We start from the raw sequence: 19,810 nt of genomic DNA on the forward strand, positions 1-19,810 counted from the left end.
TGACTTTCATTTCAAGATGATACATCACTGGTGAGAAAAAAAAGTTACAAAACTTCATCACTCAGTTTTAGTCTGAAGCTTGTTAACAATGTGCCTGCAGAAATAAATAGACATTACACTACTATATCTTCCTAAAAGGAACAGGTGTACAGTTTACCAGAGACGGTCAGCAGAACATGGTATTCTGTAGTTGTGAGTTCACTGTTGTAGTCTGGAAAAGGGCAGTGGAATGCCTTAAAATAAACTGCTATTTGGATGATGGATCTTACTGTCTTAAGGATCTTAGCAGCAACGTTTTGAACTATCTGTATTTAATGCTTGATTGCTTTTTGAGGAAGGCCTGTGAGCAGTGCGTTACTCTTCCACCTTTCTTTCCTTGGCTTCCTCATCAGTTGAGCACAGGCATACGGATGCTTTTTATGTGCCCAGGCCTCACAAGCTTGATTGTAAACATGAGCTTAAACATGAATTGAATCAGCTGCAGCCTTGAGCCTTTGTCTTTAGTTAGCAGAAGACTAAATTGTCAGCAACATAGCAACTCGTCGCCAGTTTTGATGGCCGATCTACCTACACAACTTATCCAACCACAACTACACATTTTGATGTTACAAGAAAATTAAATAGCACCACCTGTTCAGGAAAAGAAACTGGCAAACTCGTAATACAGTAATTGCTGGATGCAGCTTCTGTTCTATAAGTATGTTTCGCTGCTTTTGGCACGTTTTGTTGTGTTTCTTGTCAAACTCTATTTATTTAGTCTGTGCTCCTATTTTGGATCGCTTTTACATCTATGTAGGAAGTTGTTGCCAATGCTGGAATAGTAACATTTCCTGCAGGATTTTCTGCTATTGAATCAGGCTCTCTCCAATCTGAGAGGATGTGCCTGCTTGTCTGCATTTGAGCAGCCGATAGGATTGAAGCCCTGCTCTGATTGGCCAAAGTCTTTAGTTAGATTTTCTAAAACCTGAAAACAGAGTAATCAGGTGAAGCATAAGTCTGGTTCTCTCAGTCCACTTGTATTACAATCTGCTGAAAGATTAGTATCGATTTTTATTTCACAGCGATGTCAGCAAATTACTACCTACCCCAGGTTTAGGTGGTAAAAGGCCACTTGTCATTGCATCGTCAATATGTGCCTCACAAATTATATCAAAGATTACAATGTCATTTTTAGCCACAGGTTTCAGTGAATGTTCATTGAAGCAGAAATGTAGAGTTGTGTATCATCTGCATAGAGGTGCAAACAGATTTAAGACTTTTCAAGAGATTTGTTTCCATATTTCTTGCCTTTTTGTTGCGTTGTTTGTGTTTGCTATGGGCTTTAAGAGGAAAGTGTACTGTATCATAGACATAAACGTCCTGATAAGAAATGAAACAGGAAAATGTAATATGCGAAACACACTAAAACAAATAAATATATGTTCATTTGCTCTGACAAAAAGTATTAAATCACAACTTTCTCCTTTCAGGTGCGGATGAAGGGAGCTGCAGTGGAGGTGGTGGTGGGTCTTCACCCATGTTGCACCTACCAGCAGACTTCTTCCACCCAGCTGCCACAGCTCATCCAGACAGTCCAGGGAACGGTGTTAGCCCAGGGGACAGAGGGCCATCCAGGTTGGCCTCCCCAGCCTCCTGGGTGTCCCTCCGCTCACCTGGAGCCAGCAACAGGCCTCTGAGCTCTCAGGTAGTGTGGGCAGTTCAGTTGTGTCTGGATGGTTGGCTGGAGAGACGAATGGAGGACTGACATCAGTCTCAGTGCAGCACATTAGAGACACAATGGAACAGAGCAGATAAATCACTCTGAGTGAATGCTCAGTGAACTGAAGTTGCATCAAACACAAATCACACAGATTGTATTTGCCTAAAGAAGTTATAGCTTCAATAAGATTATCTGGACGCCTGATACTATAACATATCTTAATGTATTGTCATGCACAGTAAAAAAAGATACAAAACTGTTGACTTTAATGACATAATTATAGCTGCAGTCACTGACAAACACTTCATTTTGTTAGAAATCAACACTTAATTGGGAGTGTTGAGGTTAAACAGGAACATCTTACGTGGTCTATCATTCAGAAACTAAAGATGTAAGAATGGCTGATAAGAGCTGAGTGCTGTAATCATTGTACTGGTGAAGAAACACTTAACACTCTCCACTGATGTCCTGCTGTATAGTGTTGAAACTCCAGAGAAGTCATTTAGTGTAATTAAAGCTAGAATCCATATTGAAACTAACACCTCCCCTCTGCCTGCTCCTGCATGAAACAAACAAGAATGAAAAGGCCCTTATTTTAGTTCTTGTTCCTTCGTAACCATGGAGACAAATCTTTCCTTCTCTCTCTTCTACCTGTATGGTTTGTTTAGCTCGTGCCTGAGTGCTTTTGTGATCCTGAGCTGTTACAGTAATGCTCTGCAGCGCTCAGCTAATTAGCCTGGCCAGCCCTGAGCCTGATACAGACTCCATGCATGCTGTTGTTCTTGGCTTTTGCTGTTCACATCCACTCATGTCGCTTTTCTATATTTTCTTTGTCTCTCTGTGTTCCTCAGTGGTCTTTCTCTCTACGCCTATTCTCTCTATGTCTTCTGTCTTTCAGTGGTTTTTGTTCCATTTCTCAATTTTCATCATGTCTTATCCTTCCCTGTGGTCTTGTACACTAAAAATATTCCAGTGATGGTGCCAGGATTAGGAATAATGACAAAAGCCCCCCTGCTCATGTGACATTTTGAATTAAACAATGCTTTTTTGTTTAACAGGCTCTACAATATCAATGAACTTCAAAATGTACTTACTGTGTCACAATCATTTCTTCCATCTCAAAACCAAAATTGAATCCAGTGCTGGTTCTCCACTATTTTAAACTCTTTTCTCTGTTAGCGCTAAAGCTATTAGGGTGCTTGTTAAAACTCAACATCCCACAACACTTGGTCTTGCTGCCACATTTATTTCTTCATCTGTCAGCATTAATATTCTACATTTTTTTGTATTTTATTTCAATAATGCTGATCCAGCCCATCATCCTGGACAGAAGATGCTTCAGAAAAGTAACATTTAAGCCCTTCTGCCATGACAGTATACCATGTTGATGCTTGTCAGCAAACTTTAAGTCTAGAACTTAAATCATTCTTTTCTGTTAATTGGGTGTGTTGGTCTGCCCCATCTGAAAGCCCCACTAAGAACTGACTGGCTTTGTGCGTACATGTGTATGTTTCTTCAACAAAATTAATCTATTGGTTTAGATTTTTAAAAAGATCGTCCTCTCTGTCCAGCACCCGTCCCACAGCGACTCCTCCTTGGCCACAGGAAGCTCAGAGGGCAGCCTGCAGACCACGCTGGAAGAAGGGCTCAGCTTCAGCGTCTCCCCACCCCGAGTTCTGGGTCTCCCCATGCCTCTCCTCTGCCCTCTCCCCAGCCACCCTTCACACCCCCAGGGACCGACCACAGGCGACCAGGGCCGCTCTTCAATAAAGAGACGCAGCACTACTTTAACCCTCCAAGCCACCCGTCGGCACCAGAGGAGTCAGAGCAGCAGTGGAGGCGGCAGCACGAGCCCCGGCTGCCCCCGGCAGGACTCCATGGACCCTTCAGACGAGGACGTGGGCACCGGGACGGGCAGGGAAGGCTGCCGCCAGACCTTCAACAGCGAACACTTGTCAGAAACTTTCAACAGCCTCTCTCTGACCTCGCTGCTCACCCCGGGCTCTCTGGCACCCCCGCTGGTGAAGAAATGTAACAGCACAGGTTCTCTAGACCAAACCAATCTATCTGCCCGGAGTAAAGATGGGCGCCAGTTCTACGGCATAGATACCCATGGTTACCTTTCCAATCCCTGGACAGAGGAAAGGGCAAGAGGTGAGGAGGAGGACAATGACATCACAGGATTCAGCATGAAAAGCAGCAGTCGGCCCACAGACACAAGCTCCAGGAAAAAAAGATGAAACACTTGTTGCCTCTCTGTAGTGGAACTCTTCAACTATTTGCATTTCTGGATTTTGAACAGAACAGGGAGAGACTTTGAGTACATGTCCTGTGAACCCATCTCTGGAACTCTCTCTCGTCTTTGAATTGTCTGTTCTCTCTCTTTCCTCCTCAGATGCGGCTGCTTGGGATCAGTCATTTGTCAAAAGATGACTGGTACTTCTGAGTTTTGACATCCATGGAATGATTTCTACAGGATATGCGGTTGCTCTTTGACAGGTCTTAACACTATTGACAAGGGGCCTTTAAGTATAATCAGGAATCCGCCTTGAATGATCTGGCAGTCCCAGGCTTTGTATTTTAGCCATCTTGACAGAATAATCCGAAAGCCATTAGAGAAATGGGTCTGAAAATTGCGGTAATTGATGGACATTACGAAAGTGATGTTATTTACATGAAGGAACAGGGCTTGCTTGACCCAGTGTGGCCTGAACCTTTGCGCAAAACCAGTGTTGTCACAATTGGACAGATGACAAACTCTGAAGCTTCTTTTGAGGAAGAACTGAACTTTGTACAGTTGTTCTTTTTTTGTTGTTGTTCTTTTTTTTGTAATATCCATCAGTAATAGTAGCACTAACCTTTTATTTTCTCTTTGACAGAGTCGGGGGGTAATGGAAAATTGAAAGGTTGTATATTCTGTGTGTTTTGTTTTGTTTTTTCAACTTCAACACATTGAAGTTGTGTGAATGTCGATATGCCTGTCTCCATTTGTAAGAAAGAGGGAGGCCAAGACAAGCGAGGAGCCTGACTAGTCGGAAAATTGACGAAGGGCCTCTTTGAAAAGAAGAATGGATATATGACTGCTGCTGAGATACTTGTGGGTAGTTAGTGGAAGCATTGGTCACTTCCCGAGTGGAGTCTTGCTTTCTTTATACCCATGAAAGGGCTAAAATGTATTGAATGCAGACCTGGGCCAAATACTATTGGCAAACAATTGTTTGCTGCCTACCACAGTTGTTTGAAAATGTTGGTTAGGTACATCCACTCCTTTTCTGGAGACTTTGCTGATGTTAATATATTAGTACATCAGATTAAAGCTATATTTAGCCATTTTTAAACAAAAATGTTGAAATACGGTTCCCTCTACAAACACTTTAAAGGACTTTTTCAGTAAATGTCCTACATACGTACATATTAAATAGGTTGTTGTACTTTCTACAAGTCAAAGATAAAATCTGAACAAATCTAAAAACAATTCTTTAACATAATATGTAGATTAATGCAATTTTTGTTTCTGAATTCTCCAGCTTCACCCTCTGGGTACCGTAATAATAGCATCTCTGCATCCAACAGTTGTTGACTGCTGACAGTTCTGTTGACATGCTACCTACCTATTAAATCCACCACACGAGGCTTGCTGTTCTCTGCAGTTCGGTGGATAAATCAGGAATGACTCAGCCCAAATGATTTGGAAAATGTCAGCATGTTATTAACAAAAATCCAATATTATGCATCTCTGTTGATACTGTCTTGTATGTAAAGGCTACCTTTGGATACGCGTTTGCATTTGTATCAACAGTGTTTGCCTACTGACAACAAAGCCACAGCATCAGATCCAATATTGCCACTGGTATAGGCCCTAGTTAATCGCCAGGTTGCTAGCATGTCAACAGTTCCTTCTTTTATTGTAGTCACCAGAAAGCACCAGCAATACAGTTTATTGTAGATCAAAAGAGAAGATACTGGCTTATATGCAGGTGTCATTTTGTGGGATTGATCGGGGGAATCACAGAAAACTGGACAACAGATTTTCTAAACCTTTTCCAATTTTAAAAGGACCAGAATATAACTTAGCAACTCGTAGGGTCTTGTGAAGTCAGCGTACAGTCTGAAACGCAAGGACCTCGGATTCTGTGTTAAACCCAAATGATCATTTGACTCAGGTCTGCTTGAGTGTAGCACGATATTAGAAAATAGCTAATACTATGGCAAGCAATGTGGTCCAAACTGATGTAGTTTTTACCTTTCAGCACTTGTCATTTTGACAGATTGTGATGACCTGTCATATAATATAGTTGTGTCACAATCTTTACAATCCCAACCAGGTGGACCTCAGGTGGACCTATATGCACTCACACACACACATAACACACACATTAAAGCACACACATATACATTATCTCACACACACACACCAACAGCCACCATCATACAAAGATGTCAACGTCAAAACAATGCAGGATGTTTCTGTAGTTGTTTGTGATGAGACTTTCCCTGCTTTGTCTTCATTCCCCTCCTTATTTTCATTCCATCGTATTATCTCCCTTCCACAGGAAAGCGGGAGGATTAAATGACTATTGACGACCCCACCTCTATTTGAGATATGCAATATGCTACAGTAGATGTACAGTTAGATGTATGAGACTCATATAGATAGGCAATATGGTGAGAGAAGATTATATTTATGAATTCATGTATTAGAATAAAATGTCACCAAGATTCAAAGGTCACTGAAAGGATGATGATGTATTCATGTATTCCACAGTGTGTGTGTGTTCTCTTTTTCCCTCCCATCTCCTCCACTTGATTTTCTTTATTTCCAAAATGCATGTGGGTTGTTGTTTTTTTTTTTTCCATTTGATTAAATGTCATTCTAGTGTCATATAAAAGTGAGATAGCTTTTCAACATCTTCTGACTCCTGAAGTTGTTCTTTCAAAATGTCATTTGCTGTATTTTTTTTCTCCGTTTGTTCTTCAGAGTTGTGTCAGAGTTTAATGTGGGTCTCAAGTGTTACTCACGGTACAGTATTTGTTTTGTCAGGCTGTGACCGTAGTGGTATCGCTGCAAGAACATCTAGAATAACTGCGTGTGACACCTCTTTTCAAATTAAATTAGACTGGATGAATATTTTAGCCTACGGGTTTAACTTTCTATTTTGTAGAATTTAACCTTTTGTCTAATATTCAAAAGAACTTTTCTAGGTGTAATTTAATAATCTAGATTTTTACTTTCAGGCTTCTTTTGTCCACAGGTGAAAGTTCTTGCTACAGCATTTAGACATGTTTATACCTACTGGCAGACAACATCCACACAGTGACCCTGTCAGCCACTAAAGGATCAGCTGCAGATCATAATAGTCTTTTTATAACAGCCCGGTCTCTTGGCAATTCAAGAAGCGGTTACGTAACATCGATCTGTTATTTGAGTTAGCGGACATATAATGAACTAAAATGTCGAGAAGTTTCAATGATTGCATTTTAGGCCAGAGATTCAGCCTGGTATATCAAAACATATGAACATCATATGAAATGATAGAGCGGCTTCTGCTCTATCAGTGTGCAGTGTTTTTTTTTTCTTAAGGGGCAAGCAGACTGAGTGAGTTACAGCCCTGCTAACCATAACCCTTGACTTACTAGCTTGCTAAATGTTGAAAGCTTAAAAGATGAATGAAGATCCAAAGTGGCTCGGAGCCACACATCGTCTGAGGCTCAGGTTGTAGAGCAGATTGTCCTCTATTCAGTTGGTGGTGCAACACCCAGCCCCGCTATGCACCAAAATGTCCTCGAGCAAGACATCAAAACCAAACTTGCCCCCAATGGCTGGCAAGCACCAAACATGGCAGCTCCACCATCATTGGTGAGTGAGGATATGCCTGAATGAGAATCGCACTGCAAAGCATTGTAGAACATAGTTGAGTTCCAAAGTGTGGAACACTGACGATTCGTAAACTGGTGGGGTGGGGGGTTCTGGGGGCGGCTGGGGTGGGCGGGGTTGGGGTTTGGGTGGCGGGTGGGTCCTCGTGCCCCGGGCCGCCTGGGTCCGTCTTGGCGCGCTGGGGGTGTCGGTAGCTGTTCCCTCTTGTTCTCTGGGTCCACGTGGGTCACAGGGGCCCCCGGTGGCCCCGGTGGCTCTCTGGGTCCGCATGGTTCACGGTGGCCCCGGTGGCTCTCTGGGTCTGCATGGTTCACGGTGGCCCCGGTGGCTCTCTGGGTCCGCATGGTTCACGGTGGCCCCGGTGGCTCTCTGGGTCTGCATGGTTCACGGTGGCCCCGGTGGCTCTCTGGGGGCGCCGCCCTGTGGCTCCTACGGCCCGGGGGGAGGGGTGCCCTGTTGGCTTGGTCCTGCCTTGCTGTGATTGCTGTTCTGGACTTCGGGGTTCTTCACACTTGCATGTTTGATCAGGTCTCACCAGCTCCTGTCGAATCCCATTGACAGCGAATGATGGGACCCACCAGAATGTGCTGAGAATCTCTCCAGAGTCTATACTATCAAGACATCCACAATTATGGTGCTCAGTACCGTTTGTTTAATTATTTATTTATTGAATCTCTTTTTCTTTTGTGTTGTTTTTTTTTCTGTTTTATTGATGGGCAGTTAGTAGTTGGGAATAATACACCACCTTACAATCTTTAATTGTAATAGCACCGCCTGTTAGTTTCTATCTTTGTTCGTCCTGTTCGTCCTGTCCAGTCTTTGTTTCCCCCACACATCACTGAGGTGTAGCACTGCCCTCCCTGGCTCATAATAGGGAATTCTAATAAAGAATGTCTGCTTAGCTTTCAGGGAGGGCTGGTGATGGTCACACACATGCACTAAATATGAAAATATTTGGCTGCAAGACTAAAATATGCATCAATCTCATATAATGTTGACACCCCTTTTGTGGAGTTAAACAATGAGAATAAATGCAGACAAAAAAACGTAAAATCAGAGCATAATAACCGATAAATAACTCCAGATATTTCCCTTTGTTTTAGTGCAAAAAAGTCCATTCTGAAAATGTTCACATTTAATGAAGTATCTTTTTTACAAAACGTTATGAACAACATGGAATTTCTTAAGAAAAATTTGTGTAATTTCAAAAATATAAGCTTCAGTTTAGGATTTAAACAGTACACCATACAGATCACAGTGTACCTGCAAAGGCACAAAACATTTAGTCACAGGTATCTGGAACTGAACAATCTAGTATTTTACTTTATGGTCAAAACAACTCGTCAAGATCTAGAAATTATTTTAAATTTACATTCATTTCCACAACTATGTAGCAATCCTGAACACCACATCATACTAAATAAAGTGGAAACTATTAAGGAGGATCTACTAAAAAGGTTAAGTTATTCCCCTGCCTTGTAAATGTATAAAATATAGACATAAAAAATACATAAAAGTTGTGACAGGATTCCACCAAACCAAACTCTTTTGTACTGAAGTTGCTGACTGACATTATATTGCACAATGTTCAATATCTTCTCTGTAATTTTTACACTTTGCAAAGTCGTCCTCCGGGCCGGATTGGACCTTCTGGTGGGCTGGTTTTGGCCAGCGGGCCGTATGTTTGACACCCTGCTATAGAGGATGAGAGCTTTACCACTTAAGCAAGAGCTGCTAAAGTGTTAGTCTTCTGAGTTTTGGTAATTTATGATTTTCTCTTTAAAACTAGGCCAAAAAAAGCTTGAAATGACATGTGAAACGCTTAAAATGTGTCGACCTGACACTCAGAATGTCTTATGTAGATTAATAAATCAGAGGCTAAATAACTGGCCCATAGGGCAAAGAAAGTGCCGTCACACAGCGGTGTTTCAAAACTCTTCCGGTTTAACTTGGTGTTTATTTTCTTACAGTTTTCAATTTAACTCTCTACTGCCATGCACTGTGGCCACCAAACCAAAGGCCCTCACACTGCCTCCAACACCTGCGTGACTCAGCAGCCATGTTTAACATATGTCAACACAATCCCATGTGAACTTTTGAAAGTTGCACAATTTTAATCAAAAAGATAATGCAAACCAGGCTTGTTTGTATTAACTGCTTTGGGAGGAATAAACTAAGCTGCATCAGAGGGTGGCGGTGTGGGCTACGTTACAAAAGCCTGTAATAATCAGAGAGGAAGGAACCGGACACATGACTAATCGTCAGGAAGACAAAAACATAGAAAGAAGTGAAACCAGCTGTTCAGTAATGGGCTCTAGATGTTCACTATGTCAAAAGTTGACTGAAAAAGATGCTTAAATTCAGATACAACCATGAAAAAAAATTATTAGACTACCCTTGCTTTGTTGTTTATTTTGTTTGTTTTAATGCCTGGTACAACTAAAGGTAAATTTGTTTGGACAAATATAATGATAACAACAAACAAAGCTCATAAGAGTTTAATTTCAGAGCTGATATCAGACATTTTCCATGCATTTCTTGATAATAACCAAAATCCCTTCAGTTCTTCCATCAGTAGCTATGGCATTGTACTACCACAAACAGGTTTTAGGATTCCATGTTTTCTTTTCTGTCAGTTTTATTCACGATACACACTGGAGTTAGTACTGATTCATAACCATTGTTTCTGATGACAAGGGTGGTCTCATAATTTTTTCCAAGCCCATATATCTTAGATATGTTATGGAAACATGGCTACTGTTTAGATTCATGACTGGGGATGTGTTATGATATAAATAATTGCTGTTTTCATACAGTCATGATACTATGTGCTGCCAGGTTGTGCTTGGATGAGGTTTCATGCTCATATGTGATCTTGACTCCTGAATCATGATGTTCTTGCATTAAGATGAGAATAAACAGGACAATGGAAAGGTTTCTCCTACAGCAGCTAAAGTGGAGCTTGTTGCTGTTTATCCCAGTCCTTAGATGCAAGCGAAACACTGTTTTTGTGATAGCAGAAGCATCACCTCTGTCACCTCTCCTTCTATTACACAGCCCAGTGGTTCAGTCCGTGTGGATGTTATCTCGAGCCTCCCGAAGGCACCCAGCTTTTCAGGCCCTCTGTGAATGGTGGTGTCATTGTTGGTGGAGCATATTATCAGCGACTTGGCTTCAAAGTTTAATAGCTTCACCACACAGTTTGAGTTCTGTATTTTGGGTGTTTATTTTCCCCCAGTTTTTTTCATTTTCTTTGGAAATACTCTGTAGCCAACTCCAAATTAATAAGTCAGCTGAATTTCACCTACGGAGCTGCAACTTGACCTCCATTTACAAACGTTTTTTGGGTGGACGGCAAAGTGTAAAGATCAAAAAGGTATAAATGCACCTGTCCTTCAAACATAATCATTCTTCTGCTGGTGTAGGGATGGTTGTCGTTTTGACTTTAACAGTACTACTGCTTTTACCGGTACTTTAACGGTATTCTTATCGGTACTTTTTGTTTGTTTTGTTTTACATACTGCACGAGAATTCAGATTTATATAGCACTGATGTTGTGTTGATGAGAAGATCCGAGCACTGTGGACAGTGTCACAGGTTCTACTCATAAAATAAAATATTCTTCAATTAGCTTCATTAAACTATCAAACATTATGTCAGAATTAAAAGCTCCATGTTGAACAGATAATAAGTAAATGTCAGTACATGGAGCTGATCAAACCTGGTTCACTCTTCACTTAGAATATAAAGTGAATGTGGTATTTGTACTGTGTGATATTAATAGTTTAGTGAAGTATTTCTTCTACCACTAGGGTCCGTGTATATTTTGGCAATTGGGTTTTCCGTTCTGAAACGGGTATTGAAAAACAAAAAACGAGTGGTTATTTGATTTTCGTTTTAAAATAAAAAAATTAGAATTGAAATACAAGCCATTTTTCCTTTTCATGATCAAAAAGGGATATACGAAATTTTAAAAATGGTTTGATTTTCATTTTATATTCAGAATAACAAAAAAGTAAAATTAGTAAGAGACAAACGAAAAAAGGTCAGGTTTTTCATTTTCTGAGACCGGAAGTGGTCATCAGCAAGTGTGGAGCCAAACAGAGTATGGTGCATAGACTGGATATAATTTTTTTCGCTAGTTTTCATGGTCAAAATGAGAGATCATGTGGCCGATCTTAAAATAAATCAATATTGATTTTTTATAGAGCCTTAAAAGTTTTGCGAAGCCAGGGGGCGGGACTACTTGATTGACAGTCTGGTCTGGAATGATTGACAGGTCCTATGAAGGAGGCAGCAGAGACTCTGCTCTCCTCGTTTGGATTAATTCTGATATAATAACTGTTGGTTTATTGATCGGTGGAGCAGCAGAACCTTTTTCACAGACAGTTTTCCTGCCCGTTGGCTTGTTTTAACCAGTTTTCTGCCTCCAGCTGATTCTACCAGCAGACACTGAAAGGACTCTGATAGTTCGGTAAGTTAATGTTTATTTTCGTATCGGTGCCGCTTTTAATGCACTTTATATGCAGCTTTAGTGTCAGATATAATGTGTGCCATGCAGTCCAGATGTTGGTGGAGTTTATTTCTGTGTGTGTTGACCAGAGAAGAGAGTTAGCATCCAGTAAATATTAGTTTTAATGTTAGCGATGCTAACCGAGCTAGCTGCTCAGTTGTAGCCTGATTAACGCTAACGTAGCATTAAGCTAACGATGTTTGTGTTGAGTTTCATGTAAACAGCTGAAGTGTGTCGTGTTACTGTAATGTGGTACATTTAGTTAATAAAACTATTCATGGAGATCCTGGTTCACGTTAATGAAATGTTTAGAAAACCTAAATGTCATTAAAACAGTGAGGTTAAGGTTCAATGTTGTCAGTAGTCTTTTTAAGTCTAGATTGAAAACATATTTATTTAGACGTGCTTTCGAATCCTATGACTGTTTTATGGTTTTATGCTTTTCTTAGTTTTGTGTTTTTATGGGTTTAATGCTTTTATAGTAATCAAAAATTGCATTGTTTTTTTTATTATTCTGTCTGGAAAGCACTTTGGTCTTCTATGTTGTTGGAAAGTGCTCTACAAATAAATTTTTGATTGATTGATTGATTGATTGATTGATTGATTGATTGATTGATTGATTGAGTAGTCTTGAATATCTGCTGAGCAATTAAATGTTCATCAGTGATTTATCTTCAGTGTGAAACTTTTACTTTGCACCGATTTTTTTTTTTTTTAAATTAGGTCATTTTAAGGTGAGACATTGAAGGATGGTCTTCTTAGGTAAATGAATTTAAGGTTTAATTGACTGAAATCTTTGTCAATGTTGTGTTTCTTTCAATTTGAAATATCTGGATTTAATTAATACAGCTCAGTCAGTTACATTTTATAATATTAAGAATTCTTATTCAGTTTAACACGAGATGACGTATCAGTTCACTGAGTATTTCAGAGCCAGTTTTTTTTCAATTATCTGTATTTAAAGTGATATTAAAATATAATTACAATGAAACAGCAGCAACATAAGAAATGACCAAATATAAAAAGGAAGTGCAGCTATTTTAATATTAAAAAATTATCTATCATTTAGACCATGGTTAAAATGCAGCTAAAGTTAAGTTAGCGAAACTACAGATAAGCAACTTTTCCTTTTACTTCCAGAAAAATAAAAGCCTCATATTTGCTATTTATTAAAAAAATCACTAAAAGCAACACTTCCACCAAGTTTGTTTTAGTTTGTTGGTATTTATTGGTGGAGCAGCAGCACATTTTCCACAGACAGTTTTACTGTCCGTTGTCTTGTTTTAATCAGTTTTCAGTTCAGTAATTCAGTCCTTCAGCTGATTGGACCAACAGACACTGAAGGACTCGGACAGCTGGTCGGTAATAAATGATAATTTACTGATCGGTGCCGGTTTTAATGAACTTTATGTTCAACTTCAGAGTCAGATAAAATGTGAGCAGTGAACCCCAGGAGTTGGTGGAGTTTATTTGTGTGTGTTGACCAGAGAAGAGAGTTAGCATCCAGTGAATATTAGCTTTAATGTGAATTAGCGATGCTAACCGAGCTAACTGACCAGTCCTGATGAGCAGCTAAATGTAGCATCAAGCTAACGATGTTTGTGTTGTTTCCTGTCAGCAGCTGAAGTGTGTTGTGTTCCTGTAATGTGGTTCATTAAGTTCATAAAACTGACTGGTTGATGTTAATGTAACATTCAGGAAACTTAAATGTGATTAAAACAGTAACGTTAATGTTCTAGTTGTCAGTAATCACCTTTAATTTGACACTAAAACAGACTCTGATAGTTTTAAATGACATGTTTCATGAATTTGTGGAAAATTGTCTCATTTGTTGTTGTGATGTTGTTGCTGATTCATTAAAACCCGATGATCCATGTTGAAGACACGTTTAGTTCTAGTATCAGAAGTACAGGAAAGAAAATGGAAGTTTAGTTCTGCTACGTCAAAGACTTCAGGAATAAAATAACTAAATGAGTCTTTATGCCTCAAACGTTATTTTACAATAATGAAATAATCACAGATAATAAAAATATAAATGGCAGAGAAAACCTGAGAGAATAATTTCCTGAAAAGTCTGTGAAGGAAAAGCAGCTTTTTATCCTGAAAGATCAGAATCAGGTCCAACATCTGCATCTGACAGCATCAAGTCAACCAGAAAGGAAAGCAAAAAGAAAATGACTTCTTTCTGATCACATCTGTTCCGCTGCTCACAGTCTGCTGCTGCTCACATTCTTCACATTTATTGTCCACTTTTAAAAGTTCAGCAGACAGGTGCTCTGCTTTGGAGTGTGACGATGTCGTCGGTAATGTGGAGAGTGAAGTTTCCGTTTCACCCACAGCGTGCTTTAGGGTCGGACTTGATGTTTGAAATACTGACCGACCGCTCAGATTTAACTGTCTGTAGTTCTGTTTTGATGGATGTTAAACTTTCACTCAAAGCCACCAGGAGCTGAGTCTTTAAAATAACTGCCTTCTCGTTACAGAGTGAAAGTAGCAGTTCCTCCTGAAGGTCAGAGATTGCAGCATCTGAGGGCCTCTTCAAAAGAAGACGTAGTTGATGAAGGCGTTCTGGAGCAGGACCAGAAAGACCACGACCAAGCAGCCTTGAGATCTTAGGCAGCGTCTCCCTCAGGTGGGTGTCAACAGTGTTCACGGTCAGGTCTGTGGTAATCCTGTCAAAAAACAAAACAGAAAATAATCTAGATTATAAATCAACATGTAACCAAAGCACTCTGTGTATAGCGCCATAGTATAGGATGTAGTTCAGAAAATGTCAAAGTATAGTATACTTTTCAAGAATAACATAGTATGGCCTGTAGTTCATAGTATAGCATGTCGGCAAAAAAACCCCCATAGATTATTATGTGGTTCAAAAAGCGCAAAATGATAGGATGTTGCCTAAAATTGTCATGTATGATGTGTGGTTCAAAAAATGTCATAGTGCAGTATATTGTCAAAATAGTATGTTATTCAAGAAAACATCAGTGTATAATATGTCGTCTAAAAAATTCCATAGAATAATATTTCATTGCACAAGTAAAAGTATAGTCATTTTAAAACTGTCCAAATTCTTATATGTTGCTAAAAACAATAAAAAAATAAAAAATAAAAAAAAAAAGTCATAGTAATATGTCAATTAAAAAAGCCTATAGTATAGCTTGTCGCTCAACAAACGTCATAGTTTAGCATGTTGCTCTAAAAACATCATAGTATAGCCTTTAGTCCACAAAACGTTGTTTTGTCCCGGCTGTCTGAAGTAGGTGAGGAGCAACACAAAAACAGTCCAAACGCTGGTTTCCAGAGGGTTAGACGAGTATTTATTTGAAAGAGTAAGTTTACAACAACACAACATGTGAGGGGGTTAAAAGCAAATGGGTGTTAGTAAAATAAAAATAAATAAACAGAACTAAAAGTGAACTTCATGTTGACATTGATGGGCATTCCAACCAGGAACAAAGTAAAAGATTATCAATAGGAAAAAAAACTCTTCCTGTTCACCTCTTAAAACCCAAAAACACACCGCAGTAGCACCCTAAACTAAAACTACCAATGGGTTCCTTGTTTTCCTTTGTGAACAATTCAAAGGTCCCTCTCTATCTCCCCACACATCCACCAACCACTGGAACACATCTCCAAAGTTCTGCTGGGCCAGCTCAGCTTCCCCTCAGAAGAAGTGCTGCCACCTGCCAGATGAAGGAGCCTTTTGAGAGGCAGCTGGCATCGTGATTGGACTGTACTTTGGTCTGTTCCAATCCAGCTTCAGCTCCAGAGACGGCAGGCGGGACGAGTCAACGGAGGCCGGATGGACGAAGGCATGCAGCTGAGTACAATCCAGAAAACAACAGAGGAGGAGTGCAGCAGCCCAGAGCCAGAACAAACAGAGTAGCATCGTATGTCTCTTAGAAAACATCATAGTACAGCCTTTGGTATGAAAAAACACCATCATATACATCGTAGATTGTACACATAACAAGTCAAAGGAAAGAGACATACATTGTAGAATTGTAGTAATTGTGGCCTGACTGATTTACTGATTATCAGTATTTTATTTTTTACTGATTTACGGTAATAAATACATTTAAAAATGACGCTACTTTGGCTCTGAACCTTTATCTACCTGTGGTTGCTCTGTCTTCTGGAGTGATTTGATTGGTTATACATCTCGAATAAAACTCCTTTAACTTAACATCTGTAAACAAAACAAAAACATATCAACAAAGTTTTCTGTTAGAGTTTGTGTTCTTGTAAGTTTAACTCAAGATTTTAAATACTTCCATTTACTGCAAATGAATATCTACTCCAAATCTCTCACAAATAATCATTATCAACCTTAAAAACACACAAAACACCCCTCTATACTCGACCACACTAAGTACAGTCCGGTTCCCCCTTCTATAAATCTGCTTGGAATCTTCCACTTCCTGTTTGTCAAAGTGGCCTTCTACCTGGACAGGTTTTGTTGGAGCTCATGCAACAAACATTTTGGGTAACTGCACTTTAATATGGATGGATGACACTGAATTAGAGTCTGTTTTAATGAGACTGAGTTAAGATGTGTAGCTCTGTCATTAAATAGGAAATTATTTCTCAGAATTCACAGAGAAAAGTCTGAAATGTTTGCTAGGTTAGCGTCCCACACGTTCTTTGGCTCAGCTAAAGCTAACTCTCTCCAACTTCTGGATCTTTTGAGTTGCTTGTTGTTAAAATATCAGGCTAGAGGTGCTGAAGCTCAGAAAGTCTGAGATGTTTGTTCAAAATAAGCTCATTCTCAAGTCTGATCTGAACTGTCCTCTTTTGTTTGAACTTTCCCTAAACTTAGGAGTTAATGACAGAGCAGCACATCCAGACTCAGTCTCATTTATGTAGAGTTTAAACTTCAGTGTCATTCATTGATGTTAAAGTGCAGTTTTTCAAATGTTTGTTGCACATGCTCCCGACTGAACCAGTCCAGGTGGAAGACGATGTGAAGAGAAAGCTCAAGAGGATGAATATCACACATTTACATTGGAAATAAATGTCCTTTAATTAGACATTGTCATGCAAAAGTTGGATTTCCCCTTAATGATGTTCAAATCTTTGTTGAGTGCTTTGTTGATGTTGGTTTCTAAATGTTTTCTGACACTCGGCCCCAAAGATTAAAACTTTCTACGGCTCACAAGCTGCAACGAGTCACACATTATCAACTATCTTTCTGACTAAACTAAGATAAAAAATGAAAAACTGCCTGATTCCTGCATCATGAATGTAAATCTTTTTGGTTTTTATGACAGTAAACTGAATATATTTGGGTTTGACATTTTATAAACCAAAACAAGAAATGAATTACTGGAGAAAACAATCAACAGATTAATGGACAAAGAAAATGTTTTCCAACATATATGGCTGAATTACTCCAACATTACAAGATACATACAATTTTAATTCAATTTTATTTATATAACACCAATTACAGGTCAAATTGTCTCAAGATGCTTTATTTTTATATTTGTTGTCATATTTAAAATATGATAAAGTAAGAAATTTAAAGCTCTTGACTAATCCAATTTATTATTTGGTTTTTAAGAGACTAATTGACAGCTAAAATAACTTTCTCCACTAAAACTAATAAACATGAGGTCAAATAGAAGGAAGAGTTTTAAATACTGCAGTCCCACGACAACAATAAAGTTTGTCAACAAAAACTAAATCTGCTGCTGGATTCCATGAAAGTCCTAATAAATGATAATAAAGTGTGATACTAAAGGTTTGTGGTGCTAAAAATCTCCAAGTAAAGATATGAAGTTGAACATCTGGATGGAGGTTGTTAAAAGTTGACCTCCCTTCATTTCTCTGGAGCGACTCCATGGATTTTATGGATGGTGGTTAAAGACCTGCTCTTCTAGTGGTCTTCCTTCTAGTCGCTGTAAAAAGTCAGTCCATCCTGGCCGACTTCAACACCTCTTCATGACAACTTGTTCTGCCTCGGACCTGGTGGAGACTCAAGAAACTCGGGAAAACCTCTCGAGACTCGAAGAACTCGTGGAGACTCGAAGAACTCGTCGGGGGGGGGGGGGGGGGGGGGGGGGGGGGGGGGGGGGGGGGTGTTGGGGGGGGGAGGCCGCCACCCACCTCCCCACCTACTCTCCGCCCTGACTCCACCCAGACTCCGCCTTGGCTCCACCCATGTGGTCACCTCAGAAACTACGATGCCAAAGGGAGGACGAATTTATTTCATTTTGTCTGATCTGTAGCTCAGTGAGTTAAGGATTTGCCTGTGGAGCTGCAGGTCGCTGGTTCAAGACCAGACCCTTCATAAATTTTTCTCAAAATCCTGACAAAGACAAACAAAGAAAAGAGCCAGTGGCGGGTCTTGAACCTGTGACCTTCCAGTCCGTAGTCACTCTTCTTTTCCCCTGAGCTACTCGCTCAGATACTAATTCTTCTTTTTTTTGCGCATTTATCATCTATTTTTTGTCATTTTCGAGTTTTTTTTTTAACTCGAGTCTTGACTCGACCGTTTTTCTCAGGAGGCTGGACTTCAGCCTTTGTGCTGGAGGGTGGAACCCTCAGTTCCAAGACTTTCCAAGCCTCCAGACCTCCTGAGTCCTCAGGACCTGAGCTTTCACACAGTCTGAGGGCTGAAATTTTCAAAGTCCCACAGTAGATCTCTGTTAGATTGAACTTTCACACAGTCCAAGGACTGATATCTTCTAAGTTCCTGAGTACTTCTCTGTTAGTTTGAACCTTCAGACAGTCTGAGGGCTGAAGTTTTCTAAGTCCCACAGTAGTTCTCTGTTAGATTTAACTTTCACACAGTCCAAGGACTGATATCTTCTAAGTTCCTGAGTAGTTCTCTGTTAGTTTGAACCTTTCGACAGTCTGAGGATTGAAAACCTAAAAGTTCTTGAGCGTTTCTCTTTTAGTTTGAACCTTCAGACAGTCTCAGGACTGAAATTTTAAAAGTTTCTCAGTACTTCTCCGTTAGTTTGAACTTTCTGGTTAACAGAAGCCTTTAAACTTGTGACCATGAGTCTTGATTTCACATTTAGATCATCAATCTGAGTTCTTCTCAGACCTTCACCTGTGGGTTTTTTAGAAATCCTCAACAAACTTTGATTCTCTTCACTGAACAGTAAAGTTTGTGGAGATCGGAAGGTAACATTAGTTTGATCGATGCCTTCAACTACTAGTAGACTTTATCTGGAAAGCAGTTTTCTGAAATGAATTCTTAGTAAATCTGTCCATAATCAAACCAAGAACATAGAAAGAGGAAATGTTTTAAGAAACAACTTGATGTTTTCATTTCAGACTAGAAAACGCTTTAACACCTTTAGCTGCTTTTGCTCTTTTTGATCGTTTTATTGTCTCTTCTGTTTAATTTGATCTTCTGAATTTTAACTGGTGTCTTTTCAAATGTTTAGTCTTTAGTTTGATTTTTCTTAAATGTTTAGTTTTGCTCTTTTCTCACCTTTTATTCTTTTCTAATGTCTGATTTGATTTAGAAATGTTTTGTCTTTTTAATGTTTAATTGTTTTTTCAAATGTTTTGTCGGCTTGTTTGGAATTTTTTTTTCTTTCCCAATGTTAAATTTTTCGATTAAATCTTTAATGTTTTTCTTTTTAAATGTTTTACCACTTTTTAATGTTTAATTTTCTTTTTAAATGCTTCATTGTATTTTCTGTTTAATTCCTATTTAAACTTTTATTGTCTTTAAGATTTAATTTTCTAATTAAACATTGAATTT

At 39.3% G+C, this 19,810-nt stretch overlaps 1 protein-coding gene and 1 long non-coding RNA gene across 6 annotated transcripts in view; both read left to right on the top strand.

The window, feature by feature from the left end:
• Positions 1-6,607, top strand: part of LOC111587353 (voltage-dependent T-type calcium channel subunit alpha-1I-like) — a 277,496-nt gene extending 270,889 nt beyond the window's left edge. For all 4 annotated transcript variants that reach the window (XM_055010174.1, XM_055010175.1, XM_055010173.1 and 1 more), the window contains exons 37-38: positions 1,470-1,684; positions 3,271-6,607. In XM_055010174.1, coding sequence (XP_054866149.1) covers positions 1,470-1,684; positions 3,271-3,939 — 884 coding nt within the window. In that variant the 3' untranslated portion in view covers positions 3,940-6,607. The remainder of the gene's footprint in view (positions 1-1,469; positions 1,685-3,270) is intronic.
• Positions 6,608-7,840: 1,233 nt separating this feature from the next.
• LOC129348660 (uncharacterized) overlaps positions 7,841-19,810 on the top strand; it is a 20,175-nt gene continuing 8,205 nt past the window's right edge. The window contains exons 1-3 of one of the 2 annotated variants that reach the window (XR_008601277.1): positions 7,842-12,048; positions 14,571-14,719; positions 15,673-16,925. This is a non-coding gene — a long non-coding RNA (uncharacterized LOC129348660). Of the gene's footprint in view, positions 12,049-14,570; positions 14,720-15,672; positions 16,926-19,810 lie in introns of those variants that run through there. The other variant, XR_008601278.1, reaches the window with a different exon arrangement.

Source organism: Amphiprion ocellaris, chromosome 4, assembly GCF_022539595.1.
Source record: "Amphiprion ocellaris isolate individual 3 ecotype Okinawa chromosome 4, ASM2253959v1, whole genome shotgun sequence".
NCBI classification, from domain to species: Eukaryota; Metazoa; Chordata; class Actinopteri; family Pomacentridae; genus Amphiprion; species Amphiprion ocellaris.